Raw genomic sequence first — 22,546 nt, 5'->3', positions numbered from 1 at the left:
CCCCTAGTACTGAGCCATTCAATATCATTTCTGATGACAGGGACAGAGCTAGGAACATTCGATGTGGGTGTAAGTCTTTTTCATATACGGAGAGCTGGGTAAGTATTTTTTTTAAGGAAAATAATACATGAATCAGGAACAGCGACTTTGGTTTAACCCCTCATAGGCTGCAGCTATCAAAACAGCAGGCAGGGAAGCCTCACAGATTTCCAAGAGCTTCCATCCTTCCGGGAGTCAGAAATCTATAACTGTATCAAGCCCAGGTATTACTGCAGAAACGAAGAAGGTGTGAATGATGTCATGCTTTAAGAAAAGCAATGCTGCTACATTCGGTGGATGGAAAGAATCAACCCAACACTTGTTGGAAGGCAAGTTTTGTGGTTCAGCCTCTGCTATAAGGTGACAATGCAAAAAAAAAAAAAAAAAAAAAAACCAAAACAAAACAAAAACCAAACTCCAAATCTAGCAAAGCTTTCATTGAGAGCTATTGGGTCGCAGAAATTTGCTGTAATATTCAGAAATGGCATAAAATAATTCTAGAAGATATGCCAGGAAGCTTAAGATATCTTTTTTGTCTTTTGGAATTGAAAACTCCTAGAGATTCGCGAACAGTGAGGAAGGGGATAAGGACCATCTTGGGGGCCTTATTAATATGTACGTAAATATGATTTGCTTAGGACTTCCACTGTGGTTTCCTAAAAAGTTTAAAACAAGTCAATCCACTGATCAGATGGATGCATTTTATTTATCGTCACCTTCACAGTCAATAGCGTTTACAGACGCTGAGGAACAGAAATCACTAGATACAGTTTGCTTCTCAGTTTGCCCACCTGTGAATATGAAAAGATTTGCCTTCTCTTTGCCTGGATTTTTTTTTTTAAGCACCAGAAATAAAGCCCAAGATAATTTGATAAGACAGGACGTTGAGTTTTTATGTTGCCACAAAGTTATCTGACTACATTTTAGAGGGTGGAGCCTTGTGTAAAAAAACAAATGAAACACCCATTTTCTTTCTGCAGAAATTTTGAGAATTCCCATTTTTACTGACACTACACATCTTTATTGGTTCCGGTTTTTTGGTAAAGCCGTAATACAAAATATAACTGCTCAGAAGGCAAAGATAACATTGCAGAATCTCAAATAGTGCTAAGAGTTAAGTACTGTGAATTGTTCAAAGAATTTTTAAAAAGCCTGGCTTGGGGGTAGGGGGTGTCATGTGACTGTTTAATCTGCCCCCATTGCATGGCCTGGGCCCTGCAGCCACACTGGGAACCAGAGCCCCACACAAGGTTAATAAAAATGCACTTTGATTTGACAAAACGATTTATGATTCTCGAACTATTCCTCAATAAAGAAATTTAAAGAGACTGAAAAATATGAAGGATTATCTGCTGGAGTGCACTGCGAAGCTAGAAATATTTGTGAGTTCAAAAAGCTTTCTGACACCGTCTTCTTTATTTTAAAAGAGTGCAGAAAATGTGGCATTTCTTTCCATCTGATTCCTGTCTGCACAAAGACCCAGCTCTGGGCCCGGCACACAGTAGGTCTGCAGCAGGTTTTGGAGAACCCAGTTGGAAGTATTGTGGTATTTAGCGCCATATTTGTACTTGCACTTTCCCCTTTTAGTTTCATATGTTAAGCACCTGCACCCCCTCCCCTCCATTTTGGGGAAGGGAGTGACTTTTATTCTAAACAAAGCCTCGGTAGATCAGGGTATGGTGTGTGTTTGTGTGTGTGTGTGTGTGTGCGCGCGCGCCCGCGCGCGTGTGCAGTAACCTTCTCAGAAGGATCTTGGATCGCTGGCCTGCCAGGGGTCCTGGGGAGGGTAACAGGGCTGGGGCTGGGGCCCGAGCTCCGCCACCCGCCTCCCTCTCCGCCTGCCTGTTGTCTGGGCATCAAGCGAGTGGGGAAACATTAGCGCGGGCCAGCTGCCGAAGCCGAAGTCGGGCGGGGTCGAGGGAGAGGTCAAGGTCGGCGGAGAGGCGGCTATTGATCCGGCTTGGAACGCGAGACAGGGAGCCCAGCAAGACTAAAGGGGGAGCTGTGAGACCAGACATTAACAGCTTTCAGCGCTAATGATGCCCGTGCCAGACGGGCAGAGGGAAAAAAAGGAGACTGGAGCGGCAGCTGGGATCGCTTGCTGCCTGCGCCCGGCCGCCTCTCCCGAGAGGAGGAGGAAGGCGAAGGGGCCAGCGCAGGGGCCGGGCAGGGGCAGGGCAGCCTCTCCCCGGCCGCCGCGAGGTGGAGCGCGCCGGCGGGCGGCGGCGTGTCCAGCCCTGCGCCGGCCCGCCCGCGCGTCCTTCTTCCCGCCGTCGGGGCAGCGCGGGGCCAATGAGGAAGTGCTCCCCGGGTCAGTCGCGGCCCGCGCCGCCCCTCGCCCGCTACTTCCTGCTGGGGGTGGGGCGAGGTGCCCCCTCCCCAGACGCCGCAGCTCGAGCGCGCGCGACTTGGCAGCTGCCGCTGCGCCCCCAAACCCCCGACCCCGGGCGCCTCGTGCAGTCCACAGGAGGGGGGGGTCCCTTTTTAGGAGGGGGGTACCCAGTCCCACCCCCACTGCCCGCAGACCCGAGTCCCCATCCTTGCAATCAACCCCCGGAGGGCGAGGGTCGGCATGCTGGGATTTCGGGCGCCTGGGCGCAGTCAGTGGGGAACCGCCGGCAATTTGAGTCCAGACCTGCCTCCGTGCGCTGTGTGACCTTGGGCCACACGCTCACCCTCTCTGGACTTCACACCGACAGTTCTCAGCTAAAAAAAAAAAAAAAAAAGCTCTCCCAAGTTTAAGAACGTGGGCGAGTTGGGATGGCCGGTGTATGGTATTCTTGAGAAGTTTATTAAAGGTGCGTGTCGGCTTTTTTTTTTTTTTTTTTTCTTTCTTAGGCCACTTTCCTGGAAAGATTTTCGTGGCGGGCTGGATGGGAGGAGAGGGAGGTGCTTCCAGACTTTGGACCACGTGGAGGTGGGGTGTCGGTGGTGGGTGGTGGGCATGCAGCCCCGGGTGGGGAGGTCATGCGGACTGGCTCTTCGCCCGCCCCCTTTCACCCCCCTCCGCCCAGGCTACCAGCTCGTCCCCCGACCCTGCAGCCCGGTCCGCAAAACTGCCTGCTACAACATATTTTATTGTTATTTTTTAGTGGGGGGTGGCTTGGGCAGGGAGCTCTTTCTGTCCTCGCTAATGGGCGCTGCGCTCCGGTAAGTTGTTGGTGCCGTCGCCCCACCCAAGACCTTGGGGGCGAACAACGCCCCCCTTCCCGCCCCCGCCCCGTACCCCTCCAAGGAAAAGGCCCCGAGGGAGGCGGCGCGCCCGGAGGCGTCACAGCCCAGCCTCGCGCTCCCAGGAGGCCGCCAGAGCCCGGCCTGGGGGCGGGGTGGGGTGGGTGCAGCTGGGCTCGCCCGCGAAGCCCAGCCCCGAGCCAGGCCCCGACCCGCCCTGGCCGCCTCCCGGCCCAGACCCGAGAAACCTGGGAAGGGCGAGGGGGCCGGCCGCGTGGCTCGTCCAGCCGGGAGGTCAAGTCGCGAAACGGATGAAGTTGGCCGTGGCCGGAGGAGGGACGGGGAGGTTGGGGGAGAGGGTTGTGGATGTCCCCGCGGACCGCGTCCTGGCCTTGTCCCCGGGCCACGGACAGGCCCCCACACCTCCTCTCAGCCTCGCCGGCTGGAGATCAAACGGCTGACAAGGCAGCTGTGTCCTTCCTTTCCAGACTGACGGGCGATTTCAAGTCCTGCCCTGGGCGGAGGAGCCCTGGGGGTGGGGGGCGTTACTTCCAGGCTGCAGTAATTGTCAAGGGGTGGGAGGGGACTGGGGGACGAGGGGGGTCACCCACGCGAGTGTGTCCAAAGATCGGCCACACCTACTTCTGGGTCGGCAACTATGAGACGCTCTCCCACGTGGAGCACTCCTGCCCCTCACCCCCATGCTTCCGAGAAACCTTGGCGTTAGGGGTGGGCTCCGTGTTTGACCCCGAGACTGAATGGGATGAGGTGCAGGGAGCGCAAAGATTTCGGGTGGACATGCCTTCGGAATGGGACTCAAACAAGGTCTCACGTTTCCCCGCCCCTCAATGTGCCCCGAATTCTCTCCTCTTAGTATCTTTTATCTTGTCCCCTTGGCTCTCCCAGTTTGAAATATCAGGATTTATATGGAGACACTTTTTGGAAGTTTAACCCCGACCCCTCAATAAAATCAAAGTGAAAACAACCAAACTACTTTCCTAGGGAGACGGAGTAATTGACCATGTGGTCCTAGTCCCCGTGTAGACCCCAACACTCTTTCATAGCCATCCCCCACCCCCCAAGAGCTTTCGAATGAGGGGGTGGGGACTTGTGTTGCTTCAACTTACTTCCACGCACACCGCACTCCGCCCCCCTTCTCTGGGGGTCCAGCTCCCTAGAGGGGAGGAGGGATGGAGAGGATTTTCTTTTATTTAAAAATACCTTGCCCACGGCCCTCCCTCCCTCCCCCCATTTTGCGCTGCCAGTGCACCGGGAGGAGAGGAGCGCACACACACACAAAACGCCGCACGTGTGGCCGGCCTGAACTGCGGGTGTGCGCACGGGCGAGTGTGTGTGTGTGTGTGTGCGCGCGCGCGCGCGCGCGCGAGTGTGTCTCTGTGTGTGTGTGCTTTCTTGTTCTCTTACAGGGTACAATGTTAAAAAGCCACCGCTAGTCGCCCCCAGTGCTCCGACTCTCTGGGTCTTTTTGTCTCTAGTGCAGATTAAACGTCACGTCCGCACTTGAACTTGAATTTTATCCCATTGTACAGAGGCAGCCCCAGCCATAGAGAGACCGAGAGCTCCCAGAGAACCCGGACTCCGCCATCTTCACGTTGCAATCTATAGCTCCCAGTCCGCGCCCGCACCGACCCAGGCGCACTGGGCGAGCCGCCCCGCAGCCCAGCTCCCCCCGGGCCAGCGGCTCCAGGGGAGCGCTGGGGAGCGCTCGCGGGGACCCGGCAGCCTCTCCGGCCGGCGCCAGCCTGCCAGGTGAACTGGGAAGGAGCCGCTCCTGGAGTCCCCCCAGAGCCTCGGAAGGGTCAGTCTCCGAGAAAAAAACAGGCAGCCCGCAGAAAACCCAGAAACCACCGAACCGGGGCAGTTTTACATTGCTTTGGGTTTTTTGAGGGGGCGGGGTGAGGGGGTACGAGACAAGTCCTCAAGTTTTCTTGGCTTTTTTCCTTTTCTTTTCTTTTTCTTTTATTTTTTATTTGTTTGCATTCCCCCCCCCTCCCTTCCCCCCGCCCTTCCTGGTAGAAGTGCGCTTTACACCTACCAGACCCTGAAAGTGTCAGGAGCCGGTGCAAAACCCGGTTTAAGTTCGAGACATTTGGAAGTCCAGGAGGCCAAGCAGTTTGAAGAAGTGTATGCAATTTTTTTTTCCTTGAAAAGAATATATTTTTGAAGAAGCCAGCCAGTCCGCGGCAAGCAGCAGCAGATTTTTTTTTTTTTTTTTTTGCCTTTCTCCTATTTTAGATCGAGAGGTTTTGCTTTTTCTTTTTCCTTCTCTTTTTCTTTTTGCAATTAAAAGAAAAAACAGCATAGAAGAAAGCGCAAAATAAAGAAGAAGAAGAGGAGGAGGAGAGGGCAAGAGAGGAAGGAAAAAAAAAAAAAAAAAAAAAACCCAAAACACCAACCCGGGCAGAGGAGGAGGCGCGGCGGCGGCAGCGGCGCGGCGGCAGCGGCGGCGGCTCGGACCCCCTACCCCGGCTCCCCGCATCGGTCCAGCTCTCCGGGCGATGTCAGAATAGATGCCGGGGCAATGTCCCGCCGCAAACAGGGCAACCCGCAGCACTTGTCCCAGAGGGAGATCATCACCCGTAAGTGTCTGCGGCGTGCGTGCGAGGGGCCGGAGCGTGGGGCTCCGGGCGCCCAGGGCTGGGGACACCGAGCCGGGCACAGCCGGGCCGGGTGCCCGGGCGGCCCGCGGGCTTGCACAGGGGCAGCGGCGTCGGCCCAGAGCCTGGTTGGGGGGGCGGGAGGGCCTTAGGAAAGTTTCGTTGCAGCCCGGGGAGTCCGGGCGCTGCGCAGTCCGATGCGCCCGGGGCTCGGGGGCCTGCGGAGCGGGCTCCGGGGCCGGGGAGGGGGCGCGCAGGCTGGAGGAGGTGTGTGTGCGCGCGGAGCCCGGCTGGACGCTCGCCCCTCCGAGCGGCGTGTGTGGCGGCGGCGGCGCTGGTGGCGGGGTTTGGAGAGGAGGGGGGAGGGGGTTGGGGGAGCGGAGGGGGAGGGGGGAGCCGGAAAGTGGGGAAAAGTTGGCGAGCGCGTGGGTCCGCGCTGACGGCGCGGGCGGAGGGGAGCGGGGTGCGCTCGGGCCTGGGGGAGACGCAGGGCGAGGGGTGGCCGCCGGCTCCGAGTCCCCCCAGTCGCGGCACCCGGCCGGGCAGGGCGCCGGCCACGCCGGTTCTCGGATTCCGCTGCCGCCTTTCTCTCCCCTCCTCGTGCTATTTGCAAAAGAATCCAGCTGCGCGGCTGTTTGCTGGGCTCCTGCACCCCCACCCCCATTTCCCCACCTCCGTCTGTCTCCTGGGATGTTCTTGTCTTCTTTCCCCCCCTACTCCAAAAAAAAAAAAAGGTGGGGGACATCGGGGGCTGGTGAAAAATCCCCGCCACGAGGGGGCTGGGGGGAAAGGGTTGTCAGCTCAGAGTGGGAAGAGAGGGACGTGCTTATAAAATAGTGGGAAAAAAAATGAAAGAAAAGAGGAAAAAAAGGGAAAGAGACCTATCCATCTCTTACCCATCCGCCTATCTCAGATCTTTCATCTTCCCCTATCTAAATAAACAAGGCAGGTCGCAGTGGAAATCCACCCGCTGAAATCGTGTGGATTTCAAGCAAGTGGCGGGGAAGGCAAAGTCAGGCAAGGGGGCAGAGACGCAGCCGCTTCCAGCGTCCCGGTCGGGTTTATTTAGCGAAGGGAAGAAGCGTGCGGGAGCGGGCCAGGTACGGGGTTGGCAGGGGAGCTCGCCCGGGTGCCTGCAACTTGCACCGGGAAGGTCGGCTCGCCGCTCTCCCTGCCCACCGCAGCCCTCGGGGCCGCTGCTCCGCCGCGCGCAAACCTTTCCCCGCGGTCCCTCTTCGCGGTGCCGAGTCGCCGTTGCTTTTTTTTTTTTTAATTTTTCTTTTAAATTGCAATAGAAATAAAACATCCTCTGGGTGCCATCGAAACCGCGGGCAGGTTGTGTTCCTTGCCATCCTCAGATCACCTTGTCAGGCTGGGGCCCGGCTGCCGGCGCGGAGCTGGAGAGGGCTGTGCGCCCATCCGTCGCCGAGGACTGGCTGCGGGGCGGCCGAGAGCCGAATATTTATGTTATATTTTAAAAAATTTAAATAAATAAATAAATATATAAAGGGGTTCTCCCCTCCCCGGAAAACCCAGCATAGGAGCCATCTGCTCGGAGCCTCCGCTGCTGCCATCTCTCCTTTGTTACAGCACATACATTAGTAAGAATTTGTGGATTTATGATTATTTTTTGGGGAGGGGAATAGATATGAAAGTGGGCTTGCCTTGGGAGAAGGACGCCTTTCTGGAGGGAGGGAAGAGGGCTTCTCCTATATTTTTCACCATTGTTACATCAAAGAAGACTTGCTGGTTGCATTTAAAACAAAATGTTCTGCAACCAGATTTGAGCCTGGTTTGATCAAGGTCCTTTTCGCCCATTGACATTTAGTCCTTTATGGAGCCTTTAGCAATCTCTTATTCTACACCCCCACTCCCCCCTTTAGATGGTGGAGCGGCTGTTAGGATGTCTGTAGTTGCAGACACCTAATTTCTCCAGGAGACAATTTGCCCCACAGAACCTCTGTATAATTGCAAGGGTTGTTTTTGAGGAGGGGGAAGTTGGGGGGGTGCTCTGGTAAGGGGGAGTTATGGGGGGGTGCATTGCCAAGCTGGCAGCAGCGAAGAAGCCAGGAGTGTTTGCACTCGTGTGTAAAGGGGGAAAGAAGCAGGTAGGTTCGCTTTGCTTTTACTCTCTCCCCTTCTGGCATTCCTGGGACCTCGGGAACAAGCCCTGGCCGGGAGCACTGGTGGCGGCTGGGTGGCGTGGGGGGCCAGGGGTGCCTGGTGCGACATCCTTCCCTCCTTCGTTGGCTCCATGGCTGTCTCAGCCTTGCTCAGAGCAGTGCTAGGGAAAGCCCGGCTGACGCTGGAGCAGTGGCTGGGAAGGAGAGATGGGGAGAAGGAGACCAGGGGGTGGGGGGCAAAGGATATCCTGCCTGCTTTTCAGGGGCCCATGGAGTCCAGGGCATGTGCAGGGGTTTAAGAAGGGAGAGTGGTCCAACCAGTTCTCAGACAAGGCTATTTATTATCCCCAAAGCAGCTGGCTTTTCTGTCTGTCCTGTGTCACCCAGGAGGTGGGAATGCAGGCAGGGGAAAGGCAAGAATGGGATGCAGTTTAGGCTTAGGGCCTGTTCAAGTGTGTCTCCTCAACGATGCAGGAGTTGTGGGTCTCAGGTGCTCTGGAGCCCTGGCCTGCCAAATGGGTCTGTCACAGCCCTGATCGGGGACCCACGTTTTAGCTTGTAAATGTGGAAAGAAATCACCTAAAGCGTGGTACATCTTTAGTTGGGTGGCAGCCCGCTGGCTTCAGGTTCTTTCGAGATGATGCAACTTGGGATAACCGATGGCCTGAGACACAGAAGAGCACACAAACGGCGTCGATAATCTTGGGGGTGGGGGTGGGGGGCTGGCAAGGCGGAGAAGGACTCCATAATGAGCTAGTTAAATTTACAGACAGGGCCAGAGAGAAGAGGAGCCCGGGAGGAGAGTGTGGGAGACAGCTGGGGATGAAGACCTAGGCTTCTGGTTTGTTTCAAAATGTTTGACCCAGATGGATGTGGCTTTTAAAGCCAGAGGACAGACACAGCTATTAATAAAAACAAACAAACAACTCAGTGACAATAGTGAAGAGGGGAGGATGAGGGACAGTGGACTGACCAGGCAGAGAGGGAAGGGCCATGAGCCGGCTGTGCCAGGCAGGGCGAGTGGAGAGGCAAATGAGCCCCAGCCTGAGACTTCCCGAAGGAAATAACAAGCCCGGGGTAGATAACTCAGCTCCAGTGCAGGTGATTTTATTTTTCAACAACACCCCCCCACCCCCGCCCCAACAGGTTTCCTTGGAAGATTAGTAATTTTCCGTATGAGTTCACGATTTTGCAAAACAACTAGAGAGACCCAAGATTTGATGCAGAAGTTAGGCTCACCGTGTTAATTCCATGGTTGCCTTTTAAATTAGGTTTTGCTGTAGCTGTATGTTTTGAAGGCCGCTGTGCTTACAATTATCTTAACTCCCCAGGGTAGAGTGTATCTCCAGGTGTCCACGTATGTTTCAAAATTGGGCCTCTGATAAATTTCATCAGATCTGGGCCCCTCTGTTTTTTTGATAATTCTGGGAGGCGGGGGTGAAGTTTGTCCCCCTTCTGCACAGAAGGGAACCCCATATCATTAGAAGTGTGACATAAGTCAGCTGCTCTGATTCTAAGGGAGAGTAAAACCGTGTTCATCCAAGGTGTTATGCCAGGCTGATTTTATTCATTTGTAATTCACACCTGAGAGGAGACAGCCATGAGCATATTTTAACAACCCCTAGTATTTTTAATGGGTAGTCTTTCCCTCCCTGAAAATTATGTACAGTGGCATTTTTTTTTTAATTGAGGGTGGGAGGTCAGGTGGGGGGTGGGGTGTTGCTCTCTGTCTGTGCTTTGGCCTTGGCGATTTTTGTCTGGCCTTCAAAATATGTCGTAAGAGAAAAGCGAGTCATTTCTCAAACGCCGAAGTGAATACAGCTGCTTTGGGGAAGCCGGCCTTTGGAACATGGATGGAGGCTGAGGTCAGGGATGCTTTGGTGGCCACTGTGCAGGGCTAACTGGGTCTTAGGGTTCTAAAGGGCAGGCCAGCTTCGGGTGCACTGGGCAGTAATTAGCCTTCTGTCTCAGGGGAACTGGAAACAGGCAGAGCAGTTGGGTTCCCACTTACCAGTTTCCCGCTGCAGAGCGCACCAAGTTTCTAGCTGCTTGTCAGAATCGAGCTCTTGGCGCTTGCCTTTGGGCTCAGAACACGGCTTGCCCTCACCTTCCCTTTTTCCTTTCATCTCCTTTCTCCGATCGCTTTGCATTCTCTGTTGCTTGTTGTGATAAAAAAGACTTTCCAAAATAAACTTTCAGTTGAATTGGCTTTTGGTGGATGGCAAGGCTGCAACGCCCAGCGACGCCTGGCGCCACTTGGCAGCTAGGGGGAGCTCGGTGCCCGTGTCATGCGCGGAGCCGGCGCCGTGAGGGGCCGGACCGGGCTTCCATCAGCCGCGAGAGCCGTTTACTTGCTGCAAAATGTCTTAAGTGTGAAGTTGTAATATTGATTTTCCTGCAGAGAGTCGAGCAGGACAAAATGAGAATATAAGTTTGAGAAATCTATTTTCAAGCTATCGGCATTGATTTACAAGCCTTCGCTAGGCAGATGGGGGGACAATTTTTAATTTTTTTTTTTGGAAAACAATTGCAATGCTTAGTTTTGAACGGGTGTGTTTCCTCTGGTTCCTCTGTGGTCTTGACTTTATGAATTCCATTAGGTCGTCGAGGCACACGGGATGGGCTGTGGGGGAGTGTCTGGGAAACGTGAAGCTTGTTTTGTCCGTTCCTGTGTTGTATGTCACAGACCCCGGGATCTGCCGCTGCCTTGGGGAGTCATGTGTCTAAAACAGCTTGATGAATGGAAATCCTTTCAGCTCAGATTTTATAACACTCGGATTCTCAATTCCATTTATTAGGTAATGTTCCCACTGTACTAAGGGAAAAAGCATCAGTCCCCAAAGAGATAAAATGCCAACTCAAATAACATGTAAAACTTTGTTTGAGAGGAGTATGTGCTTGCGAGACCCAGCTTTGCTAATGCTTTTCACCCTGAACGGTGCCCTTAATGGACGGCCTTTAATGAGACGATTTCTCCCCTAACCGTGTAATTTCGTGCTAGGGAATATGGGTGCTTTTGATCACAGGATTTCTGGATCTATAATGTCTTCTTCTCCAAGTTCAAGAAATCTGCAGACAGCACAGTTAACCCTGAGTCTCCTGTATTGAGTTCGGTCCATGGGCAAAAGAGGTTACGTGGAGACAGGAAAGGAGTGCTTTATTCTAACCTGAAAGAGAAATAAATTAGGTCAGACAAAAGCCTAGCGCTGTCATCAGCCGGGGAAAGAGCCTTCACTCTGCAGTACAGAGGGCCAGCAATTTATCTGATGATTTCTCTACTTCATTTAATGTTTGAATCAAGCCTGCTGTAAGCACAATGCGGCAGTGAGCTCATTTGACAACTCAGAGATAAAGCACCACTGTTGTCTTGAACCCTTGGGCTGGGGCCGTGGCCTCTGGCCTGCAGAAAACCGTTAAAAAAAAGAAAGTCATTTCAAAAATCCCCAATCCTTTGCCTTGGAACTTGGGGGAGTTTCACAAGCTGTAACTAAATACAGACTACAGGTTCGACAGCGTGTGAAGAAAATAATTATACGAGGAGGAGGGTCAGTATGGGGTTCCTGACCTTTGGGGACCATCTCCTGCATCTCCTATGGCTTAAGGAAGGACCCTCTGGCTGTCTGGTTAGGCCTACCTTTAGCTAAAACTCTCCAAGCACTTTGGACTGGGTTTGATGCTGTTGTCACATTTGGGAGGACGAGGGAAAGTAAATGCTCTTTGGGGACTGTGGCCACAGCCAAGTTGTTGATGCTGGCCACGCATCCTTCTCTGAAGGTAGTGTTAGCTTTGGGCCTACTGGCTTTTTTTTTTTTTTTAAGGGAGAGGGCACGGCAGAACATCAGGGGTGGATGTCTGTGTCACCCGGCTGCTGTGAGTGTGGCTTTGTCACTTTCCAGCTCTCTGTTTAATCCCACGATGGGGCCTGGGGGCTTGAGTGTTCTGTCCTCCAGCCCCTGTTCCTCATCCCACAACCCTTCCTTCCGGGACAGCCAAACGTCAGTGAGATCTACCCGAGCTGTGGTCCCCTCCCCAAGAAAAGCCATTTGCTGACCGGCTCCCTTGAGCAGTGGTTTTCCCCAGGCATGTATAAAAAGTGCCGAGAGCAGGCTATTTGGAGACGCGAAAGCAGAGGGGCACACTTGGAGCGTCTTCCGCACGAGCCAGTGAGGGGAGCCAGGGGAGAAGCACCGTTTTTTTACTGGCAAAAGGGACAGCAGATCTCGGTTTGATTAATGGTGCTACATTCACGGGGACTCGCGTCCGGCATTTTGACATATGCAAGTCTTTTGTGTAGTTGCTGAAATTCAAGAAATTCATTCTTTATTTCTTTTTTTCTGAGGCAGCTGATAATCTGCTTGGGTGTTGAATTAGCCAGCCCGAGCTCTGCTACGATAATGAAATCCCAGACCACACCGAATTAGGTAACTTCAAAGTAAAAAAAAAATCCTCTGTTTTACACAACTTTTTTATGACCCCCTTCGACTGAACTGCTGAAATGCAAATACAGTTGAGAATGTTCTAACGAGTTCTATACTAAAACAGCAAGCAAAAATGACTCAGGAAAGTTGAGTGCCAGCGTTATTGTGATGAGCGTGCGCCTCAGAAATGGATGCACTGCTGAGAATTAAAAAGCGGGGGAATCAGGTTTAAATTTCTACCTTGGAAACGAGATGTTGGAAGCAGCTTCCACTCTCGCTGTTCTGCTGTGAGCCTCAGAGCCTCGCCTCCAGTTAAAGGCTCTCAGTTCAGCATCCTGTGTGGACGGTCCTTCTCTTCTGTTTAACGCCTTTGAAAAGGCGCAGCATTAAATAAAACAAATCTCTTCATTGGGCCTCGAAGAGTGCTTTTCTATGTTTTATTATGAGCTCTGTCGTGTCTGAAAATTTAAGGTGTTTGCAGGTTTATTGACTCTTCTGAATGTGTTTAGAAGGATTTCTATAGCAAAGCACTTTTCTTTAAAGAACTATCTGATTTCTCAAAACATAGGTCACTCCATGCTCTGGCATCGTGGGCTTGCCTTTTTTCTCAGTCATCTTGTAGGAGTGGATGGGCTCTGTGAATACACCTGAGCGGTGCTTCCCTTGTTTGTGGCATCTTTTTCCTGCTTTTGGATGTGAGACCCGGCCTCTGGAGCTCAGTTTCGGGGGATCTGGAGAGGCGGGCACACTGGGGGAGGTGGGGAGTTTGGACTAAGTCTGTCGAGCAAGTTAGGGGAGTTTTCAGGGAGCCGATTTTAACATGCTTAAGTATCCTGAAACCAGGCTGGGGGCATAGAGGACAGTGTGTGTATGTGGTGGGGGGTGTTCCTCTTACCCTCAGAACGCTCCCCCCCCCACTTCTTGAAGAGTGCTGACTGGGTTCTTCCTGCGTCCCAAACATCTCCTCGGATCAGGAGTCCCCACTTTCCTGAAATGCAGGTCAAGCCTGGGTCTTGCAGCGACAGGCCCGGTCAGCCAGACTCCAGGTCATCTTCACGGACAGGGAAATCCACATTACAGATAAGGTTGTGCCCCGGCCTCCTTCTTTCTGTCCAGATGTCAGAAATATGGAAGATTTCACTTTGAGGCGGGTGCTGCTTTTGGCACGGAGCAGGCAGGACCTGGTGGGGTTGGTGGCGGGCCCCGGCCTGTGCCCTTCCCTCCAGTGTGAATGTGGCGCGGGGCCTGGGCCCCCAGCGATGTGACACCTGGGGCAGGCTGGAATCTTCGTCCTGCTCCTCCCAGGAGGACAGGTGGTCCAGGAAGAGAGAGCCCAGACCTGTGGGACCTGCCTGGGACCAGCCTGGCTGCCCCCTCCCCGGGTCCAGCAGCAGCCCCAGGCCTTTTCTGGAGGCCAGACAGGGCTGCGTTGGTGGCCCCTTGAGGACATTGGAAACACGTGCCTGGCTCGGCTGAGGCTCCTCTCCGACTCCTCTGCCGGCCCCGCGTGATTCCCTCCGAGCGGAGAACTTCGTAAACCTCTTGTCGAGCCTTTAGGCGTCCTCTAGTCATAGATTATTTTCTCTGCCAGGAATTGATTCCTTCTCTCTCCCGTCTCCACTGCCCCCCCACCCACCCCCGACCCCCGCCTGCAACGACTGTCATTTTCTCTTGGATCCAATAAATTAAACGTTGATGGCGGTTCAGAAAGTGTGCTCCGTCGAGGGGTGCATTTTGGTGGCGTTTAGGGGTTTCGGCCCCTCCTTGGACGTTCACGCGGAGGAGAGTGACAAATCCTTTCGCAGATTGTTGGTTTGGAGCTGGCTGGCAGAGGCTGTCTTCGTAGGAAGCAGGTGTAACGTGTCCTCCCTTCGGATGCGGCGCTCCGGCGCGTGGATGCTCGTCTCTTGTAAACATGCGTACAAATAGGATGGCGGCGGTGACGTCGGTGGCAAAGGATTTTGAGAGCCTGGCACCCCTCCCCCCACCTCCTTCCCCTACCCACCCCACCCCCATCACCGAAACAGTGATTCTCCATGGGTTTCTCCTGGTCTGTGGCTTAGCCATTAAGGACAGAGATTTGGATTTGAATCAACGCAGGGTTAAGGGAACGCAGGCCTGTGTGCTGTGTGTGCGGCAGGGCACATGCTCTGGGCTCTGGGGACAGCAGGAGGCCGGCCGCTTGGTTGGAATTCCCCGAAGGGCAGCTGCAGGGGCAATTGTTAGAGGAGACCCAGGGCGGGCAGGGCCCTTGGAGCCCAGCGTGTGAGGGGGGTGGGGGTCCCTGGCCAGGTAAGGCCCGCTAAGCCTCTGCAGCTGCTGGGGGGGGCCTGTGGGCTGCTTGGCCTGGTTGGTGTTAATGATGTCTTTCCATTTCTGTCTTCTGCCCAAATTCCTTCCCGGCCAGCCCAAGGCATGGGGGAACTGGTCCGAGGGTCAAGTGTTTCCCCGTCCACTTAACAGGAATGTCCATTAGTATCTGTGAACCCTGATTTCACTGCTTCTAAGTGTATTGATGAGCTGGGAGGAGGCCTCGCCTTGTAAATGAAATGTGGTTTTGTTGTAAAAGAAAATGACAACAAATGTGTAACTGTGTGTGTGTGTAAATATATGTTTGTCCATGTGCTTCAGGATGTCACGTTTCAGAACCCATCAGCCAGGTACCTGCTGCTGGGACAAGTCATCAGCTGCACTCAGTCATCTTTCCTCCTGTTGAGTCAAATGTCTCAGCGATCCGTCGACTTTATTCGGCTCATGACAGTGAGGGCAGCAGGGTTTTCCAGAGCTGCTGACTCTTGGGGGAGCTTTGCGTGAAAGCGGAAATCCTCTCCGAGGAAAGGACCTCATCTTTGCCTTCTTTTTTTATTTTTATTTTTAAAAGGCTGGAGTCTGTGGGACGAGGCAGCCAGAGGGGCTGGTTGGTAGGGTCTGGGAGTTTGAAAGGCTGTTTTGTGTATGTGTGACTTTTCTCTTTCCTGGTGCTTTCTCGTCTCTGGGTGGCAGTTTGGGCGACTCTGCCTGTCAGGCAGGGGCCCGGTCCTCTGAGCCTGTGCGGGATAGTGGGTCTCCACCCGCGCCCACAGGACTGAGGAAGGAGGGTTTGGGGGGGCAGGCCCCATCTCGCTGTGCCCTTCTCTGAGCCTGGGCAAGTGGTTCTTTCTCCTTTTATTTCTTCTGTGAGCGATCGGCTTCTAAGAAGGGACACAGGCACACACGCACACACATGCACCCCTACGCCCAGCTCGGTATCCGCCTGCCAGCGGAAATGAAACCACAGCCCGCCTTTGGGGGTGTCTCCGAAGGCCTCAAGCATGAGATTCAGCAAACTGTCTTGGTCCACCCGCTCTGACCTAAAAGCTTGACAGTTTGGGGGTTTGGGGTGACGTTGCTGCCTTCCTGGGAAGTGCCTCCCACAGCAGCCAGAGCCCAGGGCTCCACGCCCCGAGGGGGTGGGGTGGGGTGGGGTGGGCAGAGGAAACCCCAATCCTTGAAGTTGGGTGAACACCCCCTGTCATCTCCAGGAGTTTTACTTTCAGCACCGCACGTGGGAGGGGAGGGAGATGTTTTTGTTTCTTTTCCTCCTGGGTCCCTTTGGAGGAGGCGGAGGGCTGGACCCTGGGTCTAGGGACCTGAGTTCAGAGCAGTCTTAGGGATAGGACTCCAGCGGAGCCTGGCTGCCCAGGCTGGCTGGCTGCAAGAGGCCTGGAGGCAGAACTCAGACCTGCAGCCCAGTCAACGGCTTCGGATACTTTCGAACTCAATTACTGGGGCTCACGAGGCTTGCAGCAGGAGGAAAGTGAAAAGGCAGAGACTGCCAAATAAAGGAAGGAATACCAGATGTTACCAAAACAAAACAAAACAAAAAAAAGGAGGAAAATGAAAAAGTGCTGGTACAGAGTCCCTTAGCAAAAGATGGAGAGGAGAAGGATGAATACCTATGAACAGGCCTGCGTGAACTTTGCTCATTTTTAAATTAGCCTGTTTCTTTTGCAAGAGAAAAGAAGTTTGAGATTATGTAGTTTAAAATCCCCCAGCAGAGAGGAACTATTCAGGCTTCTTCTCAAAATTCCCACCGGGGAGAACGGACTGATGGACTCGGCTGAAAAAGTTTAATGAAAAGCAAAACCAAAACGGGGAAGCCAAGATGAAATTAGACGACAGAAAACATCTCCCTGTCCACAGAAAGGATGATCAGGTTGCGGTTCGGATGGATGAACTATTGTCTTTTATTTTTTATCAAATGCCCTAACAGATGCTGCCGAGTGCCAGGTCCGCTCAGGAGGGCCAGGTACCTCCACTCTTCCTACCACAGAACTCACCCCTGTTTGATTTGAATTCTCAATTTCATTTTGTCCTTTTTTTTTGCTTTTTCAGCTCATTTCCTTTGTGCCTCTCTTTCTTTCTCTCTCTCTCTCTTTTTTTTAACAAAACAATATTTTGACATCCTCCTCCCATTTATTAAGAGTTCCTTCTCTAGCAATGGTGCACAATACGTCCTTATATTTCTAAAGAACTGTTTTCACAGCCTTTCTCCTTTGGCTCTGAAATTATGTATATGTAATTGGTAATTAAAGGTGCGAGCTTTTCAATATAAACAGTATTGCTCAATGTTAGATCATTAAAGGGAAAAGAGGCACCGAATAATTACCTTTAACATTCTGACAAATCGTGTGCGGGGAACCGGGTACCCCTAGAAACACTGTTCGGCGTGAGGGTTGTGATTACATTTTAACCATAGCAAAGCATCTTTTCATAAAATAAATTTGTAAATTAATTATGTAGCATTGTCTTCCAACTCCCTTTTAAGTAAACTCTGGTTTCTTTTTAAAGTATAATTAATGGTTTCTGGGGCCGCCTTTGTGCACAGTTTTCTCTGACCTTCTAGGCTCCTTTTTTTTTTTTTTTTGTTAGAGGTATGCAGACAAGAGATTTTGGATTTCTTCGTCTGTGGGGTGTTTTTGGGCAGCCACATTGCCAGTGCATTTCTACATGTAATTCATCGAGGGCTCTGTTTGCTTTTCTAGAAGCACGGGTGGGATCTCAGATTGTCACCTCCCTTCTCCGCAACACCTGGGCGCCTACCCGTGCATGCATGGTTCATGTGTGTTCCGTGTCCTGTGCCGTCTGCTGGGTCTTCCACACAGACTCTCACAGGCCTTGAAGAAGCTTGTGCTCAGAACACACAGAGCCGTGATTTATAATGTAGGATGGAAGATGCCACAGGATTTTTTCCTTAAATTATCTGTTCTTTGGCTCTGGCCCGTCAATAACTTCACTGCCACGGAATGTGTTTTCCTCCACTCTGTTTCTTCCCTCTGTTCTTCTGTGGTTTTCATCATCCTTTCTTAAATGCCACACAACTTAAAACGTACCTGCCTCCTCGGGTTTCAGACCCCTGGCTGCCCCCTGGCTTCTCGGAAGACCCCCCCCACTGGTGCTGTCTACACGGCCATTGACATTTGCTCTTGACAAATCCCACCTCGAGTTTGTTCAGACCCTGAGCGTGGATGCAACCTTGCTGTCCAGTTGCCTTATTTATGACCTGTTGGTTGGCTGCGTCTCCCAGGTTTTCCTGAGGGGGTTGCTGCTTTTTGAGGTGTTTATTAGCTTCAAAATATTTGGGTCCCTTGCCCCCTACAAAACAAAAATGAAAGGAGGTAGGTAGATTGGCTGCTAAAGAAATATGAAAACGTTCAGCCCATTGCAAGTGTGGTTTGTCATCTGCCAAGAAATGCTTTTGGAGTCTGAAGAGCTTTCTTTTCTTTTCTTTTTACTGGGAGTGAAATAAAAACCGACCAACAAAAAAAGACAGTAGGGAGTTGGTGAGTGTCGGCAAAATCTACAAAGCGATGGAAGTCTGACCAGGAGCAGAGTGTTTGGCAGGGGAGCCGGCTGCCTCGTTCAGCCGGCTAGCCGCGTCTTTTCCCTGCTTTTTTTTTTTTTTTCCCCTTCGATATTTCTTTCTGAACCAATGCTCACTTGTTGCTTTCTGAGCCCCGGTCCTTTCTTTCTCTCGGAAAGACCAGCCCCGGGACGCCCGTCTGGGTTTCTGTTTTCCTGTCTGGTGTGCAGCCAGGTCTCAGGTAGAGGAATGCGAGCAGGGGCGCTCATGAATGGGGAGGACCTGAATGAAAGGTGGGAGGGAAGAGGGGTGTGCGACTCCCGCCAGAGCAGGGAGAAACAGCTCTGGCTCACTGTTCTAAGCCTTGGCTGCCCATTGGAATCACCTGAGAGCCTTTTTAAAAAAAAAAAAAAAAGACAGCCTGAAGCTTGACTCCCAGTGTCATTGGTCTGGGGTACTGCCTGGGTGCCTGGGGGTTTTCAAAGCTCCCAGGTGGTTCTGAGATGTTGCAGAGTTTTCGAGATGCCTCTCCATCATGCTGCCACCAGGCTGGGGATGGTCCAGCCCCCGGTGGAACCAGGATTGTGCGGATGTGCAGGCGGTCATGCGCGTGTCCCTATGCTGAACTGAGGGGAAATTGGCAGGAAATAAACTAGAAAGCCGTAAGATCCGTACCGCTTAAGGGGCAACCTCTGGGAGCTGCAAGGGCTGTGCCCAGAGCCTCAGTTTGCCCATCTGTGGCACGCAGGATGGCGAACCCCTTACCTCCAGGAGTCTTGGGTGGGGAACGTGGTGAACCCTTCGCATCCCGCAGCGGAGGGGCCTGCCTCTCGGTGGGGAAGGGTTGGAATGAACGATGGGTCTTGTGACTCCTTAAGCCCATCTTGTCTTCTCTGCCCCTCCCCTTGTGCTTTCTCTCTCCAGCAGAGCCTGAGCATGTGGAGGCCGCCATCCTCGAGGAAGACGAGGGTCTGGAGATAGAGGAGCCCGGCAGCCTGGGGCTGATGGTGGGTGGCCCCGACCCTGACCTGCTCACCTGTGGACAGTGTCAGATGAACTTCCCCCTGGGAGACATCCTGGTTTTTATAGAGCACAAGAAGAAGCAGTGTGGCGGCAGCCTGGGGGCCTGCTATGACAAAGGCCTGGACAAGGGCAGCCCTCCGCCCTCCTCACGCTCTGAGCTCAGGAAAGTGTCCGAGCCGGTGGAGATCGGGATCCAGGTGACCCCCGATGAGGATGACCACCTGCTGTCACCCACGAAAGGCGTCTGCCCCAAGCAGGAGAACCTCGCAGGTATGGAACGTTGCCCTCGCCCGGCCGCTGTAGAAGCCACCCCAACCCCTCGGGTCCCAGGCCCGCCCTCGCCCCTCGCTGTGCCGGGGGAGGGGCTCACCCTCTGTCTGAGGGTGGCGGTGCTGGGAGGGCCCACGGGGCTATCAGGATGGGCTTGCCCTTGCCGAGGGGCTGCCATCCGGGTGATCCTCAGCGGGAGAGAGGCCTGGGGCTCGGAGAGGCCCAGCGGGCTGAGGGTTGCTTTGCTTTTGGCAACGGACTCCGTGGTGGGGGCCTTATTCACAGCTGGCCGGGAGGGCAGGACGGACCTTGGGAAGGCTTGCTGGCCCTGACTTTGCTGGTGTTCTTGGCTTAGTCTCTGGCTTTGGAGCCCGACCGTCTCGCGTTGGAATCTCTTCTTCACATCTTGGACAAAGTCAATTTCCCGATCTGTGAAATGGAGTGAATGAGACCTATCTGTTGAGGGTTGTTGTGAGGCTTGATGAGATGTTGCGTGGGGGCAGGGCCTGCTGGGGGCCCTCATTTTTCTCATCCACTCTCTGGCCTCAGTTTCCCATCTGTCTAAAGAGGCCCCTTCTGATGTTGCCTGGTGCTAGCTGTGGGCCCAGGGAGGGGCTCGTGGGAGCCTGGCTGGAGCCGGTGCTCCTTGGGGGAGGTTGGCCATTGCCTCTGGCACGCCTACCTGGTGGGCCACCTGGATGGCTGGCTTTGATCACCTGAAGAACAGGTGCAGGGGCTGGTGTCCTCGGGCAGGCCTGGGGAGTTGGCCTCAAGTTCTGTTCGGGTCAAGGCCACGGCACGCCAGGGCCTCCTCCAGGGAGCCTGTGCTCCATGCAGCACAGAGTGGTGGCTTCCGGTCTGTCCTCCTGAGCTCAGGGCCCAACTTGGCCTGGGTTTCCTAGAAGCGGCGGGACGCTCTCGGAGCGCGTGCAGGGCTCAGATCCTGCCAGGAGACTTCGGACGAGCTCCTTCGGGGTCTGAGCCTCAGTTTCTCCTGGTGTCACCAGGAGGGACAGTCCTGGCGGGCCGGGTGGGTAGGTTCAAAGAGCAGGAGCTCCATAAATGCTTTGCCAGTGGGGCTTTTCTCCTGGGGGTACTTTCTGGCACCGCACCCGCAAGCAGGTGGCTGGCCGAGAAGATTGTATCCATCTCCACTGCGTCTGGGTCATGGAAACCAGCGGAGATGCTGGGCGGACTGAGGCTTTGGGTGCTACTTGGGGTGGGGTTCACCCAACTTGGTGGAACCAGGACACTCTGCTCCCATGGGTGGGACATATGAGCGTGGCCAGGAGACCCCCACCCCCACCCTGCCATCACCCAGGAGGCAGTCAGTCTGGTGACGCAGCAAGCCCAGCTGCTCTAGGGCAGCCACTGGGCAGCTCTGTGACCCTGAGCCTCCCTTTGCCCATCTGTACAATGGGGTTAATGAACTCTGTCTCTGGCCTGCAGTGGAGTGCCGAGTCCTGCAAGCATGGGCTGGGCCCTGGGGAGACCCTGTGCAACCAGACTGGCCTGTGGGGCTGGCCTTCTGGCGGGCGTCCTAGCGTGAAATCTCCCACACTCTTAACTTGCCCAGGGCGTTGAGAAAAGTGTCCGACGTGTTCAGGCCAAAGTCCCGTCAGCCCCGGTTTCTCAGAGCGCAGAGCAGGTCTGAGTGGTCCCGCCTTCCTTAGGGCCGGAGCCCTGACGCGGAGGAAGGTGTTGGGCCCCTGTGTCTGTCTTTCTTTTCTTTGTCCGACGCTGAGAGACAGTTTTCACCGGTGGCACAGACACCTGGCATCAGGGCACACAGACCTTTCGGGAGTGGCTTCTGCCTGCGAGAGGGGCCCCATTCATGGTTCAATGGGAAGGCTTTCTGCTTTCGCCAGGGCCCATCCAAATCCTCATTTCACAGGGAAGGTATTTTCCAATGAGAGGCTGCAGATCATTGTGGGTAGGTTTGTTTAAGAAAGCGACTAAATATGATTTCATAAAAGGCAAAGTTAATCTCCAAGGCGGCTTTGTCCTCAACCCCCACACCCCCCCGCCGCCCTCTGCACCCCTCCCTTTTTCGGGGTTGTAATACTGCAGCGGCCTACAGTATTTTTATTCTGTGTGTGACGAAAGATATTCTTGGCCTTTTCTGTTCAGCAACAGGACGAATGGATTTCTTCATCCTCGAAAAAATATGTAAAATAATCCCTTAGAAGTCTAAGGAGATATGTTTGTTCAAAGCATTTAAAATGTTATTTTAATCAAAGGCACGAGACAGTCTCCATGCTGTGTCAGCTAAAGACGACCATTCCGTTTTAACAGCCCGTCATGATTTTTCCTTCCCAGGCTCCTTTTTTGCCTTTTCCCCTCCCTACTTTGACACCAAGTTTTTCCTTCTTCTTCTCTTTTTAAAAAAAATTTAATAAAAAGGAAAGATTAAAGAATAAAAACTTCAGTAGCTAAATGTTTAAAGTCATTTAATATGGTGGGAGCATTAATTATTTTAGCTTTAATTGAATTCTGAGGACTGCGGTGGTTGCATTTTTGTAGACAAGCCCTGTTTATTATTTCTCTGTGTAGATTAACAGTAAAGGAAACACAGATAACTTTTAGTTATTTATTGTAAAATAAATGTGTCAATTCATGTGTAAAGCAAGCTGCTCAAAGATAATTGAGTCTTTATATTTTAAGAGGGGGACTAGGAATTCCAGGCGCTTCTCTGCCCGGGCTTCCGGAAATCTACACAGCTGTTGCCCCAGCCCCGGGCACTGCTGGCCTTACCCAGGCCTTTCCTGTCCCTGCTTCCTGGCCGTGGCTGGGAGGGGATGCTCCAGCCTGTCCATGCACCCCTGTGGTAGCTGGTGTGGGTGGTGCTGATTCCTAGGACTTGGCCTCTGGCTTGGTGGTCTGAGGCGGGGCACCCATGTGGCCGTGAGGGTCCTGCTTTTCCTGGAGCCCACAGTCTGAGCGTGGTCCATACAGGCACGTCCCAACTCTCTTCCTACCAAGTGCTTCTAGAGGCTGGGCTCCAGAGATGGGCTGGGCAGGGCTGATCTGTAAATATGTGGG

General features: G+C 53.4%; 1 protein-coding gene across 4 annotated transcripts in view; it reads left to right on the top strand.

Moving 5' to 3' along the window:
• The first annotated feature begins 5,588 nt into the window (after window positions 1-5,588).
• Window positions 5,589-22,546, top strand: part of BCL11B (BCL11B, BAF complex component) — a 101,437-nt gene continuing 84,479 nt past the window's right edge. For 2 of the 4 annotated variants that reach the window (XM_027521535.1, XM_027521533.1), the window contains exons 1-2: window positions 5,589-5,810; window positions 19,139-19,504. In XM_027521535.1, coding sequence (XP_027377336.1) covers window positions 5,753-5,810; window positions 19,139-19,504 — 424 coding nt within the window. In that variant the 5' untranslated portion in view covers window positions 5,589-5,752. Of the gene's footprint in view, window positions 5,811-19,135; window positions 19,505-22,546 lie in introns of all 4 variants that reach the window. The other 2 variants (XM_027521534.1, XM_027521532.1) reach the window with 1 other exon arrangement.

Source organism: Bos indicus x Bos taurus, chromosome 21 (assembly GCF_003369695.1).
Source record: "Bos indicus x Bos taurus breed Angus x Brahman F1 hybrid chromosome 21, Bos_hybrid_MaternalHap_v2.0, whole genome shotgun sequence".
Classification (NCBI taxonomy): domain Eukaryota; kingdom Metazoa; phylum Chordata; class Mammalia; order Artiodactyla; family Bovidae; genus Bos; species Bos indicus x Bos taurus.
This window is presented reverse-complemented; position numbering and strand designations above follow the sequence as displayed.